This window comes from Gadus chalcogrammus, chromosome 11 (genome assembly GCF_026213295.1).
Source record: "Gadus chalcogrammus isolate NIFS_2021 chromosome 11, NIFS_Gcha_1.0, whole genome shotgun sequence".
NCBI lineage: Eukaryota > Metazoa > Chordata > Actinopteri > Gadiformes > Gadidae > Gadus > Gadus chalcogrammus.
The window spans coordinates 24,614,460-24,633,237 of NC_079422.1; the positions used below are offsets into that span (position 1 = coordinate 24,614,460).

An 18,778-nucleotide genomic window follows, 5' to 3' on the forward strand; every position below is an offset into this window, starting at 1 on the left:
CATTGTGTTTACCTCATTGTCTAAGAATGTACCATGCATCAATGAAATCCATTTAAGATCGCACTTATAAACACATGCTGTCAACTTCTCGTCCATTTTGTCTGTAATGTTAATGCTAACTAGGGCTGACCTCTCATAGTCGACTAGACCACTAACTAGTCGCGTGGTTCTTGGCCTACTGAGGATTTTGCCAGCTGAGGTGTGGTTTCATGATAAGCTTTCATTTTAATCAGTCTCCCCATGTTTCATATTTATCATAGTCTCCCCATGTTTCATATTTATCATAGTCTCCCCATGTTTCATTCGTATTTATCAGTCCCCATGTTTCATTTTTATCATATTCTCTCTATTTTCATATTTATCAGATTCTCACCATGTTTCAAATATATCCTAGTCTCTCCATGTTTCATATTCATAATAGTCTCTCCAGTTCCATTTTTTATCAGCCTCCCCATGTTTCAATGTCACTGAACTTAAAATAGGTCTGTTCGCCGACGTTAAGCGGCTGGCCCTGGTAGCTGGACTTCCCACACGTTTCTCGATTTCTACAACAATGCCGCCTGCCAGGAAACTGAAAGTGAAATGTATACCAGCTGAGCGCTACCGTGGTGGTGTATTAGGATGATCACACCTCTCAATAGCGGCTTACGTCGTGTGAATCTCTTGTTTGAGAGATATTGGATATTCACACTCTGAATTACAGCGTTGTGAAGCAGGGAACTAAAGATGTGATCATTGGTATGAGTCTGTATATATAGTGGTGTATACCTGCCAAGGAGACGTCTCTATATAGCCATCGTTTGGTCAATATTTCTACACAATAGGCGAATTACAAAGAACCCTACCCCGAAAACTAAAATGCTGCGTCTCCTGTTTCACAGTGTCCCCAATAGATGAAACTTTAAAACCTAATTTTAGAACCCTTTTGGCTCTACAATAGTAAGAAGCAGGCTGAAAAGCTCTAGTTGTGGTGTAACACACAAAGACTGTATCGATTTCATAGGGGAACTAACTTTAGAGTCTTGTTAATTGGTGGAAACCATCACAGTCCTTCCTTCCATATCGAAAAAGCTCCTACAAAACGAATATGCCTTGACTGTGTATTCGATTACCTTTTCTGGTATTCCATGCCTCACTCATGATAACTAGAATTAACTGTTGAAGCAAAATATATCAATAGTTTAAGATTTAACACCACTTGTGACTCGGAACATTTTGCGAGTATGAAAAAAATAATTATGACTATAGTCGACAAATAATCAGGATGGACTGCTTTCAGTGTTCCCGACAATCTTAGTCGGGAACATCCCTACTGCTGACAGCCCAACCCATTAGATTCAGTGTTTTCCCCCAGAAAGTCAAGGTGGACAAGGAGACATTCCATTCAAAAAGCTTTAGGGTACGACCACTGTTAATAATGTATTATTTATCTTTAGGTTTTCTTTCCCTAAGAGAGTTTTGTGCTTTGTTAATGCATAATAATAAAAAAATATTTATTATAATTATTTTATTTTTATACATTGGTAGTCAAGGCGGGGCCCTATTGTTGTTAAGGCGGCCGCTTAACCATACAGTGCTGGGGTAAACACTGAGATTAGCTTGTAACTGAACCGTCTGATCTCTTCCTCCCCGGTAGGCCGATGTCCAGCCTCAACCCCTACCTGATGGACGGCGAGGCGGACCTGGCGTCGGGCGACAGCGTGAGCCTGGCGCGCTCCATCAGCAAGGACAGCCTGGCCTCCAACATCCTCAACGTCACGCCCAAGCACCAGGCCGCCGGGCTCCACCCCCAGCCCGGGCACCACCCCATGCAGGGGCTCCACTCCCAGCCCCCCCGCCGGGTCAACGGCCACGGCCTCCTGGGCAACGTCCACATGGACGACGAGGACGACGAGGACGGCCTGCCGGCGGGGGTCCGGCCCCACGTGGCCCCGGCCCCCCGGGGGGTCGAGGTCCGGCCCCCCCCCGCGGAGTCCGACCCCGAGGCGGACGGCTTCTTCCTGGAGCCCCTGACGCCGGCGGTGCTGCGGCCCGCCAAGGAGAAGTCGGTGTGCCTGAACAAGGAGGACGAGTGCGGGGAGGGTCCGCGGCCGTCCGGGAGGGGCTCGCTGCGCCGGGGCGACGCCCCCTCCTCGGCCGTGAGGAGAAAAACCCCCTCGCTCCTCAACCGCACCTTCGCCTCGGGGGAGGAGGACCCCCCGCCGCCGCCGGAGCCCCCCCAGGGTGCCGCCGCTGCTCCGGACCCCCAGACCAGGGGGCAGCGCTCCTCGGGCTTCTTCCTTCACGTGGACAGCGTGGAGGACGAGGCGGCGCCGGGGCCGGAGCCGGAGCCGGAGCGAGACCCCCCCGCGGACGAGGACGATGACGAGGACCTGGACGAGGCCCTCACCACCAAGGACCCCCACTGGCAGAGGAAGGCCTTCTCCGACGAGGAGGAGGAGTCGGCCAAGCTGCGGGAGGACATGAAGGTGAAGGAGCACGTGGACAAGGAGGACAAGGAGGCGGGCGGCGGCAGCGGGCGCTCCAGCCCCTGCCTCAGCAACCACTCGCAGGCCAGCAGCGTGGCCAGCTGCAGCGTGCGCATGACCTCCTTCGCCGAGCGCCGCGCCCACCACCAGCGCTTCGGCAGCAACCACGACCTGCGCTCCAGCGCCTCCAGCTCCCAGAGGACCACGCCCGACGGCTCCGAGTGCAGCGGGCCCCTGGCCTCCTCCTGGAGGATGAAGCGGGACCAGAGCCCCTCGTCCCCCCTGGGGGCCCGCGGTGGCGGGGAGGGCGGCGGCGGCGGCGGCGGCGCCAACATGCTGGCGTCGGAGCTGGTGCAGCTCCACATGCAGCTGGAGGAGAAGCGGCGGGCCATCGAGCACCAGAAGAAGAAGATGGAGATGCTGTCGGCGCGGCAGCGGCAGAAGCTGGGCAAGGCAGCGTTCCTGCACATCGTCAAGAAGGGCGGCGGCGGCAGGAGCGACACGCTGCCCAACCCGCTCAAGGCGGACTTCTCCAAGGACGACGTGAACGGGGGGAAGGACGCAGCGTCCAAGGACGACTTCTGCGTGGAAGCCCTGAGGGCGGAGAAGGAGGCGGAGCCGTCCCCCCCGCCGCCGGTCGCCCTGGAGACGGAGAAGAAGGGCGGCAACGGGGGCTTCCACCCGGAGGAGGAGCTGGACCTGAACGAGTGCAACCGTTCCATCGAGCTGCTGAACGACGCCATCGGCAGCATCCAGCAGCAGATGATGCAGCTGTCCTTCCAGCAGGAGATGCTTATGAAGCAGAACGTGACGGCGCTCCCCGCGGCCGGCCTCCCGCCGCCCGCCGCCGACCCCAACGTCCGCGCCGCCGTGCACTACGTGGAGGCCACGGGCGCCGCCCCCGTCATGAGGAAGCCCCCCAAGCTGTCCTCCGCCCGTGGCCCCAGGACCAAGCCGTCGGAGCTCAAGATCGCCAAGGAGACGAGCCGCCCGGCCTCCCGGACCCACGGCCAGAGCGCGGCGGCGGAGAGCCCTTCCAACGCGAGGCCCACCCCCGGGGGGCGGTCCCCCAGGGACCCCCCCGACAGCCCCCGGACCCCCCCGCCGCCGCCGCCCTGGAGCCCTCCCACCGGCCGGGCGCTGGCCACCAGCGGAGCGCGTCCTTCCGGCTCAACGACGAGGACAACATGCGCCAGCCCACCCGGCTGGACCCCGCGGCGCTGGCCGCCTCGGAGGTGTCCTCCTCCTCCTGCGACGAGGGCCCCCCCGGGCCCCCGGAGCCGGACGCCGCCGAGGGCCGGCAGAGGGAGAGGGCGGAGGAGCTCCAGCGCAGCAGGGCCCCCCTGATCGAGGTGGACCTGTCGGGGCTCGGGGACCCGGAGGAGGAGGGCGGGGCGCCCGACGTCTCGGTGGACGGCCTGGACGGGGAGCAGAAGGCCGTCCTGGGCTTCTTCTTCAAGGTGGGGTTTGACTCGCGTACGGGGGGGGTGGGGGGCCTACTGGTCACGGGGTTCTGGGGGAGGGCGGAGCTTCTGACAACAGCTGGTTGTCGGAGGAGGACAAGTTAATTATAATACATTTTATTTATATCTCTTTCGTTATGTGTCGTTGTATTTCTAGACACTCAAACACATTTTTACCTGGTTTACTTTGAAATACTGTATATGCTAGACCAAAATAAGTAATTAAGTACAAACAAATACAACTCAAAGTTCTGTAGTTTATGTTATGATTAGGATATGGTTAAATATATATGGTTAAACACAAGAATTGTAAGACAGGAGGTCTAAACCCCCCGGTTTCCACAACTTTGTGAATACATGGTGTTAACGGGCTGAGCAGTTGATTAGTAGTTATGATTATAACCTTAATAATAATTGATTGTTTTTTTTTTACAGCGCTTCTCTAAGTACTCAAAGACACTTTACAAAATTGAATACCTACAAACAGTGCAGACACACTCTAACCAAAAAGGAAAATAAACAACAGCACAACAAAAGACAACACATTTAGATAGAGGGAGATGGCGGAGGAGGATTTGTCAGATGTTGTAGGCCTGAAGAGATGGGTTTTAAGTTGACTTTTGAATGAAAGGGGTCTATCTGAGTTTCCGATGGCCAGAAACTCGGATACAGAACCTTTAGTAAGGGGACTGACGATGACGTGGGGATGTTGTTATGGTGTTCCAGGACGAGCAGAAGGCGGAGGACGAGCTGGCCAAGAAGCGTGCCGCCTTCCTGCTGAAGCAGCAGAAGAAGGCCGAGGAGGCACGCCTCCGCAAGTACCAGCTGGAGGCGGAGTCTGAGCTGAAGAGAGAGGAAGCAAGGTGAGACGGCACCTAGAGGCCACACCCACAGACTGATGACGTAATGTGTTACCATGATAATGCTTCCAACAGTAACCATATGATAATGTACTCTGTAACTTACGATACGATAATGGTATCTAGTATCTAGTAGTAACCATATGATAATGTACTCGGTAACATACGATAATGGTATCTAGTATATAATATATAGTATCTAGTAGTAACCATATGATAATGTACTCTGTAACTTACGATACGATAATGGTATCTAGTATATAATATATAGTATCTAGTAGTAAGGATATGATAATGCTTCCAACAGTAACCATATGATAATGTACTCTGTAACTTATGATACGATAATGGTATCTAGTATATAGTATCTAGTAGTAACCATATGATAATGTACTCGGTAACATACGATACGATAATGGTATCTAGTATATAATATATAGTATCTAGTAGTAACCATATGATAATGTACTCTGTAACTTACGATACGATGATGGTCTCTAGTATATAATATATAGTATCTAGTAGTAACCATATGATAATGTACTCTGTAACATACGATACGATAATGGTATCTAGTATATAATATATAGTATCTAGTAGTAACCATATGATAATGTACTCTGTAACTTACGATACGATAATGGTATCTAGTATATAGTATCTAGTAGTAAGGATATGATAATGCTTCCAACAGTAACCATATGATAATGTACTCTGTAACATACGATACGATAATGGTATCTAGTATATAATATATAGTATCTAGTAGTAACCATATGATAATGTACTCTGTAACATACGATACGATAATGGTATCTAGTATATAATATATAGTATCTAGTAGTAACCATATGATAATGTACTCTGTAACTTACGATACGATAATGTTATCTAGTATATAATATATAGTATCTAGTAGTAAGGATATGATAATGCTTCCAACAGTAACCATATGATAATGTACTCTGTAACTTATGATACGATAATGGTATCTAGTATATAGTATCTAGTATCTAGTAGTAACCATATGATAATGTACTCTGTAACATACGATACGATAATGGTATCTAGTATATAATATATAGTATCTAGTAGTAACCATATGATAATGTACTCTGTAACATACGATACGATAATGGTATCTAGTATATAATATATAGTATCTAGTAGTAACCATATGATAATGTACTCTGTAACTTACGATACGATAATGGTATCTAGTATATAATATATAGTATCTAGTAGTAACCATATGATAATGTACTCTGTAACATACGATACGATAATGGTATCTAGTATATAATATATAGTATCTAGTAGTAACCATATGATAATGTACTCGGTAACATACGATACGATAATGGTATCTAGTATATAATATATAGTATCTAGTAGTAACCATATGATAATGTACTCTGTAACTTACGGTACGATAACGTCTCCCCAGGCGGAAGGCGGACGAGGACCAGCGGAAGAAGGAGGAGGAGAAGACACGGCGGGAGCTGATCAAGCAGGAGTACCTGAGGCGCAAGCAGCAGGAGCTCCTCGAGGAGCAGGGCCTGGCCCGACCCAAGCTCCCCAAGCTCCCCAAGACCCCCAAGCCCAAGCAGAAGGCCCGGCCCAAGTCCATCTTCAGGGAGGAGTCGGCCAGCGACAAGTGCTCTTCCTCCATGCGTAAGAGCTCCTCCAGATCTCTTCTGGCCTATCCGTGTCCAAGTTATGCTTTTTACATTTACATTTCAGGGTATTTAGCAGATGCTTTTATCCAAAGCGACTTAAAATTTGTACATTTGTCAGAAGAAAGGGAAACGACAACATATCGCTGTCGGTACTTTAAGGATGTTCATAGAACCAAGTGCCAAGCACTAACGATAATTAGGTTAGCCCATTCCCCGTATACAACAAAGATAGCTAGGATACGATGCTAATTAAACGTACAACAATGAATAAGTGCAAGGAAGTACAGCATACAATAAATGGTACTGCTCTAAACTAGACCATGCAGTCTCTGTGCAGCCTAGAAATGGGAGAAGAACTAACACTTTCGGCAAGAGGTAATGATGGGCTTTGGGGCACAAAAACAATGATTGCTGTTTTACTTTTGGTTAAATTCTTCATATTGAATGGAGTTATATGATAAAAGTTCATCCGTGACGGGACATTCAAGCGCCAAAGTAGAGAGTACACAGCAGAAGTAGAAATCAAGAGATAAAAAATGTGATTCAAATCCTTCACACACGAACCACACACTCCTTCAGTGGAGGATGATGTGGATGAGGTTCCTCTGTTTGATTCCACACAGTAGAGGATGATGTGGATGAGGTTCCTCTGTTTGATTCCACACAGTAGAGGATGATGTGGATGAGGTTCCTCTGTTTGATTCCACACAGTAGAGGATGATGTGGATGAGGTTCCTCTGTGTGATTCCACTCAGTGGAGGATGAGGTTGATGAGGTTCCTCTGTTGTTTCCTCCAGCTGACAACCTGATCAGCGCCCAGTCGGGCTCCAGTCTGTCCCTGGCCTCGGCCGCCACCAACGAGGCCGACAGCGTCAACTCTGGAGGGGCCGGCTCCCAACGGTAGGCTCCTGGCCCAGGGGCGCACGCACGCACACACAGAGACACACGCACACACACACACACACACACACACACACACACACACACACACACACACACACACACACACACACACACACACACACACACACACACACACACACACACACACACACACACACAGCCTGGAATACCAGGCACACCCACCAAGTGTTAAGGCATCATTATGAAATTATGAAAACCAGGACTTTATTGATATGATAAAGTTCTGTCAAAGTATCCCATGGATACAGGTTTACTATTCCTATTTGGCGTTCCTATTTGTAGAATATGTATTGAAATGGAGAAGCCTCGCATTACGTGGAACAATTAATCAATAATTAAGTCCTAAACGGGACCAGCTGGGTGAGGAACCTACTGTAAGTCAGCGTTGTGTCTTGAGTCTAGTCTGGCCTCAAGATCTACTGGGGTGGAACTGCTGCCTTGACAACTCTCCTCTCCTCTCCTCTCCTCAACTTTGCTCAAGCCTTCCGTGACTCCTCCTTCCTCACCTCCTATCCCTCCCTCCTTTCCTTCCTCCCTCCCTGCTGTCACTCATCACTCCACCAGCAAGTGCATCAGTACCATCCTACAAGATATCTTTAATAATCCAAAGCTTCTAGGGAAAAGGACAGCATATCAGTAGAATTATTAACAAAAATCAAGCGTACTACAAAAAGAGAAGATAAAGTTTATATACACAATGCGAGTTGCGATGTAGAAAGAAAAACATTAAAGAATATATATTTATATCTGTCTCTTGTTCCAGCTGTGACTCGGTGGAATCATTCCCTGGCAGCCGCAACCCCAGTCGCATGGCGGAGAGGGACTGGGACAACGGCTCCACCGCCTCCTCCATCACCTCCATGGCCGAGTACACTGGTGAGTGCACCACCTCCATCACCTCCATGGCTGAGTACACTGGTGAGTGCACCACCTCCATCACCTCCATGGCTGAGTACACTGGTGAGTGCACCACCTCCATCACCTCCATGGCCGAGTACACTGGTGAGTGCACCACCTCCATCACCTCCATGGCTGAGTACACTGGTGAGTGCACCACCTCCATCACCTCCATGGCTGAGTACACTGGTGAGTGCACCACCTCCATCACCTCCATGGCTGAGTACACTGGTGAGTGCACCACCTCCATCACCTCCATGGCCGAGTACACTGGTGAGTGCACCACCTCCATCACCTCCATGGCTGAGTACACTGGTGAGTGCACCACCTCCATCACCTCCATGGCTGAGTACACTGGTGAGTGCACCACCTCCATCACCTCCATGGCTGAGTACACTGGTGAGTGCACCACCTCCATCACCTCCATGGCCGAGTACACTGGTGAGTGCACCACCTCCAATGCCGAGTACACTGGTGAGTGCACCACCTCCATGGCTGAGTACACTGGTGAGTGCACCACCTCCATCACCTCCATGGCTGAGTACACTGGTGAGTGCACCACCTCCATCACCTCCATGGCCGAGTACACTGGTGAGTGCACCACCTCCATCACCTCCATGGCGGAGTACACTGGTGAGTGCACCACCTCCATCACCTCCATGGCTGAGTACACTGGTGAGTGCACCACCTCCATCACCTCCATGGCTGAGTACACTGGTGAGCGCACCACCTCCATCACCTCCATGGCTGAGTACACTGGTGAGTGCACCACCTCCATCACCTCCATCCCAGAGTACACTGGTGAGTGCACCACCTCCATCACCTCCATCCCAGAGTACACTGGTGAGTGCACCACCTCCATCACCTCCATCCCAGAGTACAGTGGTCAGTATACCACCTCCATCCCAGAGTACACTGGTCAGTATCTAACTCCATGGTGGTGCACACTGGTCTGTCCCTAACTCCATGGTGGTGCACACTGGTCAGTCTCTAACTCCATGGAGGTGCACACTGGTCTGTCCCTAACTCCATGGTGGTGCACACTGGTCAGTCTCTAACTCCATGGTGGTGCACACTGGTCAGTCTCTAACTCCATGGTGGTGCACACTGGTCAGTATCTAACTCCATGGTGGTGCACACTGGTCAGTCTCTAACTCCATGGAGGTGCACACTGGTCAGTATCTAACTCCATGGTGGTGCACACTGGTCAGTATCTAACTCCTTGGTGGTGCACACTGGTCTGTCCCTAACTCCATGGTGGTGCACACTGGTCTGTCTCTAACTCCATGGTGGAGCACACTGGTCTGTCTCTAACTCCATGGTGGTGCACACTGGTCTGTCTCTAACTCCATGGTGGTGCACACTGGTCTGTCCCTAACTCCATGGTGGTGCACACTGGTCTGTCCCTAACTCCATGGAGGTGCACATGGTCAGTATCAGACGGTAACAGACCCCAACACCGCTCTGCAGGAGTCCCTCCTGATGACTCGTTCCTCCTCCTCTTCCCCTCCAGGTCCCAAGCTGTTCAAGGAGCCCAGCGCCAAGTCCAACAAGGCCATCATCCACAACGCCATCTCCCACTGCTGCCTGGCAGGGAAGGTCAACGAGCCCCAGAAGAACCAGATCCTGGAGGTACCTCCACCGTGTCCGCCTAGCCCTAACCCTTTTAACCCTTTGTTTTAAAGAAGGTCTTAAAACATTTATTTTTAAGAAAACCTTTGGCTCTCACTAGATGTTTTTAAACCCCTTTTTATTTTTATTTTCGTTTTTTAAATAAATATATATTCTTTTTTTAACCAATGCTTTTAACCTGTAGCCCTTTGAGATCTTCGGATGAAAAGGGCACTATAAATGAACTGTATCTTATTATTATTATTATTATTATTATTATTATTATAATAACCCCACCTCAGGGCCCAGGCTGGGGCGACGGGCACTTTGAATGAATGTATGAATGAGTGAATGTTAGGCAGTATTGTTAAGCGCTTTGAGTGGCCATTGGTTAGAAAAGCGGTCTATAAATGTAGTCCATTTAGCAGCCTTTTGCGCATCGCTGAAACATCACATCCCACATTTAATAACGAGTTCAATCGAAATATATTTGGATTTGATTGATTTTACTAAACGTAGTTCACATTTGTGAGACTATGATTTCGTCACACTCCATTTTAGTCTCATTAAGTGACTGAAATAAATAATGGCTAAAATAAATAAATAAATAAAATAAATGGAACGTGTACACGGACTAAAGGATGTTCTCCAGACGAATGCATGGCTTCATACTTGCTGCGTCTGGACACAGATGTTCCTCAGCCCTGCTCCGTAACCTCAGGAGGGACAGCGAAGATGAGATCAGCTTTATTAATCCACATGTAGACGGCTCTCACATTTAGAGAGGAGCTGTCGCTTCGCCGTCCAGTGAGACATTTCTGCTGCTTCCCTTTCCGTGCGTTGATCGCCCACCAATCTCGTGGTCGGAGTTGGTAATGAACGCCACCGATGTGCCACATGGTGCATCAGACCCTTAGCCAGGATCTGATTCTCTGTGTGTACGCTCCTTGGAGATATAAGACACAGAGCTTCAACACACAGCATTCATTAACATTTTGGGCCATGCTTTGTATTGTTATCCATAATTCAAAAAATATATATAAAGAATGAGCTGCACATGAGACATGCTAGGGGACTGTCAATATGCATTCATTCATAAAGAATAAGCTGCACTATAATACTTTCTATTGTGTTTGTGTTGGGAAAAGCTTCTCTATAAAAAGTAGAATTAAGCAAGCATGTTGTGACTTTTCCAGTTAATCACTCCATGTTCCAGTGGCGAGAGCAACCTTATGTCTGAAGTCTTAATGACATCGCAGATGAACCTTCAGAAGTGTGATGCCAGCTGTAAGCCCCTTGATGGCTCTCATTTAGGGCTTTATAAACCTGACCTTGACTGTTGGCTGTACTTATCAGTGTGTGTGTTGTTAGTTACAACATGTCGGCCTGAGATGGGCTTTTGATTCTAGAAAACTCTTCTTACTTCCCTCCAAGAGCCCAAATGGGTGGCAGGTCGATTTTTCTATAAGAATATAATTAATTAATAAATTAATAAATAAATTAGGTATTTGAATCATTCTCCTCCTCTGTAGAACCAGGCGCTGCAGAGTGAATGAATGAGTGAATGAATGATGTATTAACCCATCCTCCTCCCAGGAGCTGGAGAGTGAATGAATGAATGAATGAATGATGTATTCACCCATCCTCCTCCTCTGTGTAACCAAGAGCTTGAGAGTGAATGAATGAATGAATGAATGAATGAATGAATGATGTATTAACCCGTCCCCCTGCTCTGTGTAACCAGGAGCTGGAGAGTGAGTGAATGAATGAACGAATGGATGAATGAATGAATGAATGATGTAATAACCCGTCCCCCTGCTCTGTTTAACCAGGAGCTTGAGCGCAGCGACTCCAACCACCTGTTGATCCTGTTCCGGGACGGCGGCTGCCAGTTCCGCTCGCTCTACACCTTCGTCCCCGACACGGAGGAGATGCACAAGCTGACGGGCTCGGGGCCCAAGAGCATCACCAAGAAGATGATCGACAAGATGTACAAGTACAGCTCGGACCGCAAGCAGTTCACCGCCATCCCCGCCAAGACGGTGTCGGTGAGCGTGGACGCCCTCACCATCCACAACCACCTGTGGCAGGCCAAGAGGGGCACCGTGCCAAAGAAGAGCGCCAAATAGCAAGGCCCGGGGCCCGGGCGCTGGCCCCCTTACTCCTCCTCCTCCTCCTCCTCCTGCTGACCCTCCCTCTCTACTCTGCTTGTTCCCTGGATTGGCCGCAGCCCCCCGGCTCAGTGGACCACCGCCCTGGGCCTGGCACTCGCCCTCCAGGGGTCTGCACGTATGGGCCGTGCGAAAAATCCCATAGGTGTTAAAGACAGTGACGGATGACGTAGTTGTGCGTGCGTGCGTGTGTGTGTGTGTGTGTGTGGTCGCTTGTGTGTGTGCGTGTGTGTTTCGTCAAGGGGTCGGTGCTCATGAAAGGGAATGCCATTTAAATTGCGATTCACCGTCTCCTCGACGTCCGTGTCGAGACGACTCGTTTTTTTCTACCGCGACCGCAAATCAAGCATGTGGCATTTGTTTCTTTAACGCTCATGTGTGGACATTACTTTTTGTACTTGGAGTACGTGTTGGTTTTGGCATCATCGTCACGGTCGGCCGGACGGATGCAGAGCTGCAGCCATCTTTAACCCCTCATCTCCCCATCTCCCCCGTCTCTCGGACTCACGGGGTTGAATATTCCACCTCCTGCCGAGAAGGATTGAGAGGGAGAGAGTGGCTCCGCGTGACCCTGTCTGTCTGAGTTTCTGGGAGCTGTCGACGTCCGTTATCGAGGCGTTTTGCTGGTTCTACAGCGCGAACACCACCACCGTACCCGGAGAGAGAGGGAGCCCCCGGACCTTCCACTCGGCTGGCATTACCACTTTTGCCTCGCTGGGGGTCTTCGAACCTGCTGCTCAGAACGTTGTTTTTCAGTGTCTGGGGTCGCCCTTTAGACATACGTTGGCCTTTTCACGCATCATCGTGGTTCTGTCGTCTATTTATTCACCCGCCTTTTAACGCACGCTGAACATGTAGCCCGGGCTGTGTTGAGGACCATTTCCAGGTCGCTCATGTTGGACACACACTACGCTTTATTTGTTGACACCTCGCTGTTGGCGAGGGTTGAGTGGTAGGCTTTGGTACAAAGAAATGATGCTGTTTTTAATTGGTGTTTAGGTTGGTTTCTATTCTTTCTGTGTAGTGGAGTTCCAGCGGCAGTCTTTTGTTCCTCCATAACGGCGCCTCTCTGACGTCTAGAGCTTCGACGTGTTCCGTCTCCCCTCGGCACTTGAATTGTAATCATAAACACATCGTGTCAATGGCTTTTCCCCATGCAGTGTATACTTATGCCCCAAAAATACTCCCCGCCCCAATACCCTGACCCCACTCCATCTGACACCCAGCCACCCCTACCCCACCTACCCCACCCACCCACCCACCCTACCGACCACACCCACCCCACCAACCTACCAACCCCACCCAGCCACCCCACCAACCTACCAACCACTCCCACCTGCGAGATGCAGAGTGTGCAACGCTCCATCATCACCATGTCGGGTTCTTCTATAAAGGGATGTACCATGTGTTGTGAGGACAGGGCTGTACCATGTGTTGTAACCACGGGGGTGTTGCCTGCTCGGTGGGTTACTTACCAACATTAAAGAACATTCCTCAAGGTGTGGTCAAGCACTACAATGTGGTCACTATTTCTCTCTCTTTCTCTCTCTCTCGCCCGCCCTCCCTCCCTCCCTCCCTCCCTCTCGAATCTTTTGTTGTTCACGTCCAAGTGCTTTTAGAAACCCTTCGTGGGCCTATTGAACAACCCGAGTGTTGCACGTGCACTTTATTTGTTTGCAACACTGCGTCAAAAGTCTCCATCTTGGTTCTCCTCAACTGTCCATATTTTTAGACACTTACAAAGGAACATCTGGCAATGAAGAAAGGGGACTTGTAAGAATTGTCTTGGAAAATGTGTTATCGTAGAAAACGTAACATCCTATAATTTTGAAGTCGATGCTTTTTTATGTTGAGATGGGACATTTTTGCAAAGCAGTGTGGGGAGAATTCACCTTTTTTATTAAGTCGATATACAATGCAAGATGGAAATTAATATGGCATTTTATTTTTGAAAACCACTCACTATAGGCTTTGTGAGTGGTGCAAACACTCGGATTAAAATACTGACTCTAAACTACTGCTGTATCCCATTCCCCCAAAAATAGCTAGGATACTTGATTCATAATTTGCTGCATTTTTTGATTCTTATTTTTTGGGGTAGATCTTTTTTATTGTACGTGTCTTTTTATGTTCACTAAAAGATTGTATTGGCGTCAGTCACCATGTTTGTTAACACTATCGTGCCCTAGTCTGTTGCCCTGACCCCATACCATCTATTTATATTTCAGAGGAAGCACTGAATCATAATAAACTGTCAAGTAAATAAACACATTTTCATTTTATACTTTCTCATGGTTTTATTTGATGCTTTGTGTGAATCACTTCCTTGTTACGCCTCTGTGTTGATTTGACCTTTACCTTAATCTCACCGACATTCACTTAATCGGTCTGTTTTATCGCTACAGTGGCATTACATTTTTCCTCTACGTTTTACGTATTTTTAAGTTGGTTAAATTAAGGTCTTTACAAAAGGGCCCCACTTGAAAGTCCACCTCCACGATGCGGTTTGTTGTGATTTTACCTCTCTAACTCTCACACCATTAACCAACTGGAACAGCGGTACTCTTAACTTGTCCATCCCCATAGCAAAGCCCACCCAACAACATGCAGATGCTATGGTTACCTGCACTTTAATCTCGGCTGGAGGTTCACAGCTTTATCGTACTTGTCAGTCGACCAGACCCGACACCATTGTCTCCTGATACCTCCAAACTAGGCCCACCTGTCTCTGGAAACTACAGAATTTCTGAAACTACTATGCTTGGTAAGTTGACATCACAAATCTACTTTAAAATCCAAACCTGTAAAGGTGACTAACCTGAGGATGTTACATACCTACAGCGGTGGTGTACTTAGTGTCTCTGCTGCTGCTGTGTGAACATCTGGCACTGGGTCAGGCTTGTATTGCAGACGGGCAAACACTCATCTGCCAGAAGATACCGACAGGTAAGACTCTCCGGGGGTCGTCCCTTCACTACATCAACAGAATTGTGTCAAACTTTACATTGTTAATAGTTTTGTATAGTGGTGTGTTCAATGAGGCAATAGATGAGCAAAGTTTGCTACAGTCCAATGGGTAGGCTGGTAGCCTGATCTATCTGGTACACATCTAGATGGAAACGGCCACCTGTGATGTCAGAAGCTGCACATACCTGGTGGTATGATATGTCCCCTTTAATGACATGACAGACTGACGACATGATTGAACACCCCGTCCAGTTTTCAGCCCCGGGTACTCGTCCCTGCTGGTGCTGATCCCAGACCTGCTCTGGCTCAACTCCACCATGCTCCACAGTAAGAACCTGGAGAACATCACCCGGCTCACCGTCAAGGGCCACATGACGGAGATGGTGCCAGGGGCCCTGGCCTCCTTCCAGAGCCTCCGGACCCTCATCCTGGACGGGAACGCCCTCACCCAGATAGACCCGGCCTGGCTCAGCCCCGACACCTCCGCTGCTCTCAAGGTCCTCAGCCTGTCGGGGAACCACATCGAGGTCCTGAGCGGGTCCACGCTGGGCGGGCTGTCTGGCCTCACCAGGCTCAACCTGTCCAGAAACCGGATCCGAGAGGTGGATCCGGCCAGCTTCCGCCCGCAGACCCGCCTGGTGTCTCTGGATCTGTCCAGGAACCGTCTGACCCGGGTGTCGCCCCAGGTGCTGGGCTCGGTCGGCACCGCCGTGTGGAGGCTGGCGGGGAACCCCTGGGACTGCTCCTGCGGGGCTGCGGACTCTGTGGACCTCATCAGAGGTGTGTCGCGCTTCAGGTCATGTGATGCTCGGCATGCGTGTTATTGGTCACGAAATCAACAGAAAACACGACGGTCCAAATGAGGCCTGCGTCTCCAGGTCAGACACTCTGCCCAGGAGGAGTTCAGAGCCCTGCTCTAGAACATCTAGTCGTAGTCTAGTCTCATCTAGTCGTAGTCTAGTCTCATCTAATCATAGTCTAGTCTCATCTAGTCGTAGTCTAGTCTCATCTAGTCGTAGTCTAGTCTCATCTAATCATAGTCTAGTCATAGTCTAGTCTCATCTAGTCATAGTCTAGTCTCATCTAGTCGTAGACTAGTCTCATCTAGTCATAGTCTCATCTAGTCATAGTCTAGTCTCATCTCGTCATAGTCTAGTCTCATCTAGTCATAGTCTAGTCCCATCTAGTCAGTCTAGTCTCATCTAGTCGTAGTCTAGTCTCATCTAATCATAGTCTAGTCATAGTCTAGTCTCATCTAGTCGTAGTCTAGTCTCATCTAGTCATAGTCTAGTCTCATCTAGTCGTAGACTAGTCTCATCTAGTCATAGTCTAGTCTCATCTCGTCATAGTCTAGTCTCATCTAGTCATAGTCTAGTCCCATCTAGTCAGTCTAGTCTCATCTAGTCGTAGCCTAATCTGATTTTGTCAGTCTAGTCTCATCTAGTCATAGCCTAGTCTCATCTAGTCAGTCTAGTCTCATCTAGATGTAGTCTAGTAAGTCTAGTCGTAGTCTATTCTCATCTAGTCATAGTCTAGTCTCATCTAGTCAGTAGTCTCATCTAGTCAGTAGTCTCATCTAGTCATAGTTTAGTCTCATCTAGTCAGTCTAGTCTTATCTAGTCATAGTCTAGTCTTATCTAGTCATCGTTTAGTCTCATCTTGTCAGTCTAGTCTTGTCTATTCATAGTTTAGTCTCATCTATAGTCAGCCTAGTCTCATCTAGTCTCATCTATTCATAATTTAGTCTCATCTAGTCGTAGTCTAGTCGTAGTCTCATCTAGTCAGTCTAGTCTCATCTAGTCAGTCTAGCCGTAGTCCCGTCTAGTCAATCTAGTCATAGTCTAGTCTCATCTAGTCAGTCTAGTCGTAGTCCCATCTAGTCAATCTAGTCTCATCTAGTCGTAGTCTAGTCTCATCTAGTCAGTCTAGTTGTAGTCCCCAACAGATTCAAATGCTCAGTATACTTGATAAGAGACTATTAGCATAACTAGGCATTAAAGGACAAATTCAAGGTGTAGTTCAAACGTTATACAGTCTGAGGATAGTGTGAAGTCATGTCAGTACGGGGCAGGAATGTTGTTATGATGTTATTATGATCCCTGCATCTCAGATCTGAAAAACCGGTCGTTGCTGGAGCAGGAGAACGAGGTCACCTGCAGTACTCCAACTCACCTCCGGGGGCGACCTGTGTGGGGTGTGTCTGCGTGTGGGGCCACACCTTCGCGGCCATCATCATCATCATCGGTTTGGCCGTCACCACTGATGACATCCTCGCCCCCGGGGTCTTCCACCGCAGCCAGCCTCCGACCAGTGTCGCTGAATATCCCTGGTGCCGCGCTGTACGGGCTGATCGGTAGGCTGCGTTTGATGTCTGTGTGCGGCGGTTAACGAATGGTCACCAATTAAAAAGGCAGTTACACATCAAGGCGGCCATTTTGTTGAGATGTACCGTTGTGGCGGGACTTTACACACGTGGAAACTGTTGTGGACTTTAGAAAGCACTTAGATTTTTTAAATCTGATGCAACCGTTACAAGTGATACTAAAGTAGTTGGTAAACAATGCAGATTTATTTTCAGACTGAGAAATATTTTTTATTCTGCATTCGTAAACAATTTGACTTTCCTCTGACAAATGTACGTATCGTAAGTCGCTTTGGATAAAAGTGTCTGCTAAAATGCCCTGAATGTTAATGTAAATGTGAAGACAAAAGTTTATCTGAGTCTGAAAGTGAATCTCTCTCTTTCCTGTTTTTTAAACAGTTTGTGCTTCTCTCACAACTCGAATGTTGAAGATCTATGTTATCACTTGGAGGTCACTTTGGAGAGCAGCTTCCTCTGCTTAACCTAACGTTACAACGTGCCCCTCTCTCTCTCCATCCCTCCACAGTGCCTCTGTGTGCTCTGCTCGGGCTCTGCTGCTTCATGGGGGGCCTCTACGGGAGGAAGCAAAGGAACAGAGCCGTGAAGGCGGGACCTTCGGCCGAAGAGGACCCCAATGAGGAGCGACCAGGCCAATCACGGCAGCCGAGACCTCCCTCTGGGCCAATGGAGAGAGACACCATTCAAACCGTTCACTGGCACGCGGATGGAGCCTCAAGGTTTAACTCCACGAACGGCAGGGCAAAGTCGGCCAATGCCGTGCTGTCAACGTCGCCTTATAGCGGCGTATGGAAAGATTCACCCAGAGGGGAAGAAGCACCCGGAGGGAAAGATTCAATAGGAGTGAAACTTTCACCTGGTGGGCAAAATTCAAAAGGAGGGAAAGTTTCGACCGGTGGGATATATTCACCCGGTGGGAAAGTTTCCCCAGGCTTCAAAGTTTCACCCGGAGTGCAACGAAGTGAGGCGGATCACCTCCAGCTAGAGAAGACCCAGACCCCAGCAGAACCCGACGTCAGACTGGAGGTGGAGGTGGAGAGGGGGGGTAGGGGAACCAGTGCCCAAGAGGAGGGCCAGAGATACACTGACCAGCGACACCCTCACGTCTCCGTCTACGCAGAGGAAACGCCCTACCTCAGTATCGGGGACGTCCCGCCCAAACAGGAAGCTGACCGAGGTCCAGGTCAGAGGTCAAGGACTGGTGAGGTCATGAGCAGGGTCTCCTCTTGGCCTCTGAGTGCAGCTCAACACGAGGGCATAGGGACCCCCGGGGTTCAGGGGGAAGGTCCAGACATTTGGACCCAACACACCGGTCGTCAGCAACGAGAAAACGAGCGTAAACTTGGAACGGAGAGCTT

The 18,778-nt window shown here is 49.2% G+C and overlaps 2 protein-coding genes across 2 annotated transcripts in view; both read left to right on the forward strand.

Annotated features, from left to right (window-relative positions):
• LOC130391593 (calmodulin-regulated spectrin-associated protein 1-B-like) overlaps positions 1-13,582 on the forward strand; it is a 31,521-nt gene extending 17,939 nt beyond the window's left edge. The window contains 8 exon segments of the mRNA XM_056601805.1: positions 1,637-3,542; positions 3,545-3,928; positions 4,658-4,794; positions 6,239-6,465; positions 7,268-7,370; positions 8,158-8,270; positions 9,805-9,923; positions 11,735-13,582. Coding sequence (XP_056457780.1) covers positions 1,637-3,542; positions 3,545-3,928; positions 4,658-4,794; positions 6,239-6,465; positions 7,268-7,370; positions 8,158-8,270; positions 9,805-9,923; positions 11,735-12,031 — 3,286 coding nt within the window. The 3' untranslated portion in view covers positions 12,032-13,582.
• An 87-nt stretch (positions 13,583-13,669) lies between these two features.
• LOC130391594 (leucine-rich repeat-containing protein 26-like) lies at positions 13,670-16,017 on the forward strand. The gene is made up of 2 exons (XM_056601806.1): positions 13,670-15,019; positions 15,293-16,017. Exon 2 carries the CDS (start codon positions 15,358-15,360, stop codon positions 15,901-15,903), a length of 546 nt encoding a protein of 181 aa, XP_056457781.1. The 5' UTR covers positions 13,670-15,019; positions 15,293-15,357; the 3' UTR covers positions 15,904-16,017.
• Positions 16,018-18,778: the final 2,761 nt, after the last annotated feature.

Bases quoted from the DNA above. Each gene is read 5' to 3' on its own strand.
- LOC130391594 (XM_056601806.1), top strand. From the start codon at position 15,358: ATGCTCCACAGTAAGAACCTGGAGAACATCACCCGGCTCACCGTCAAG.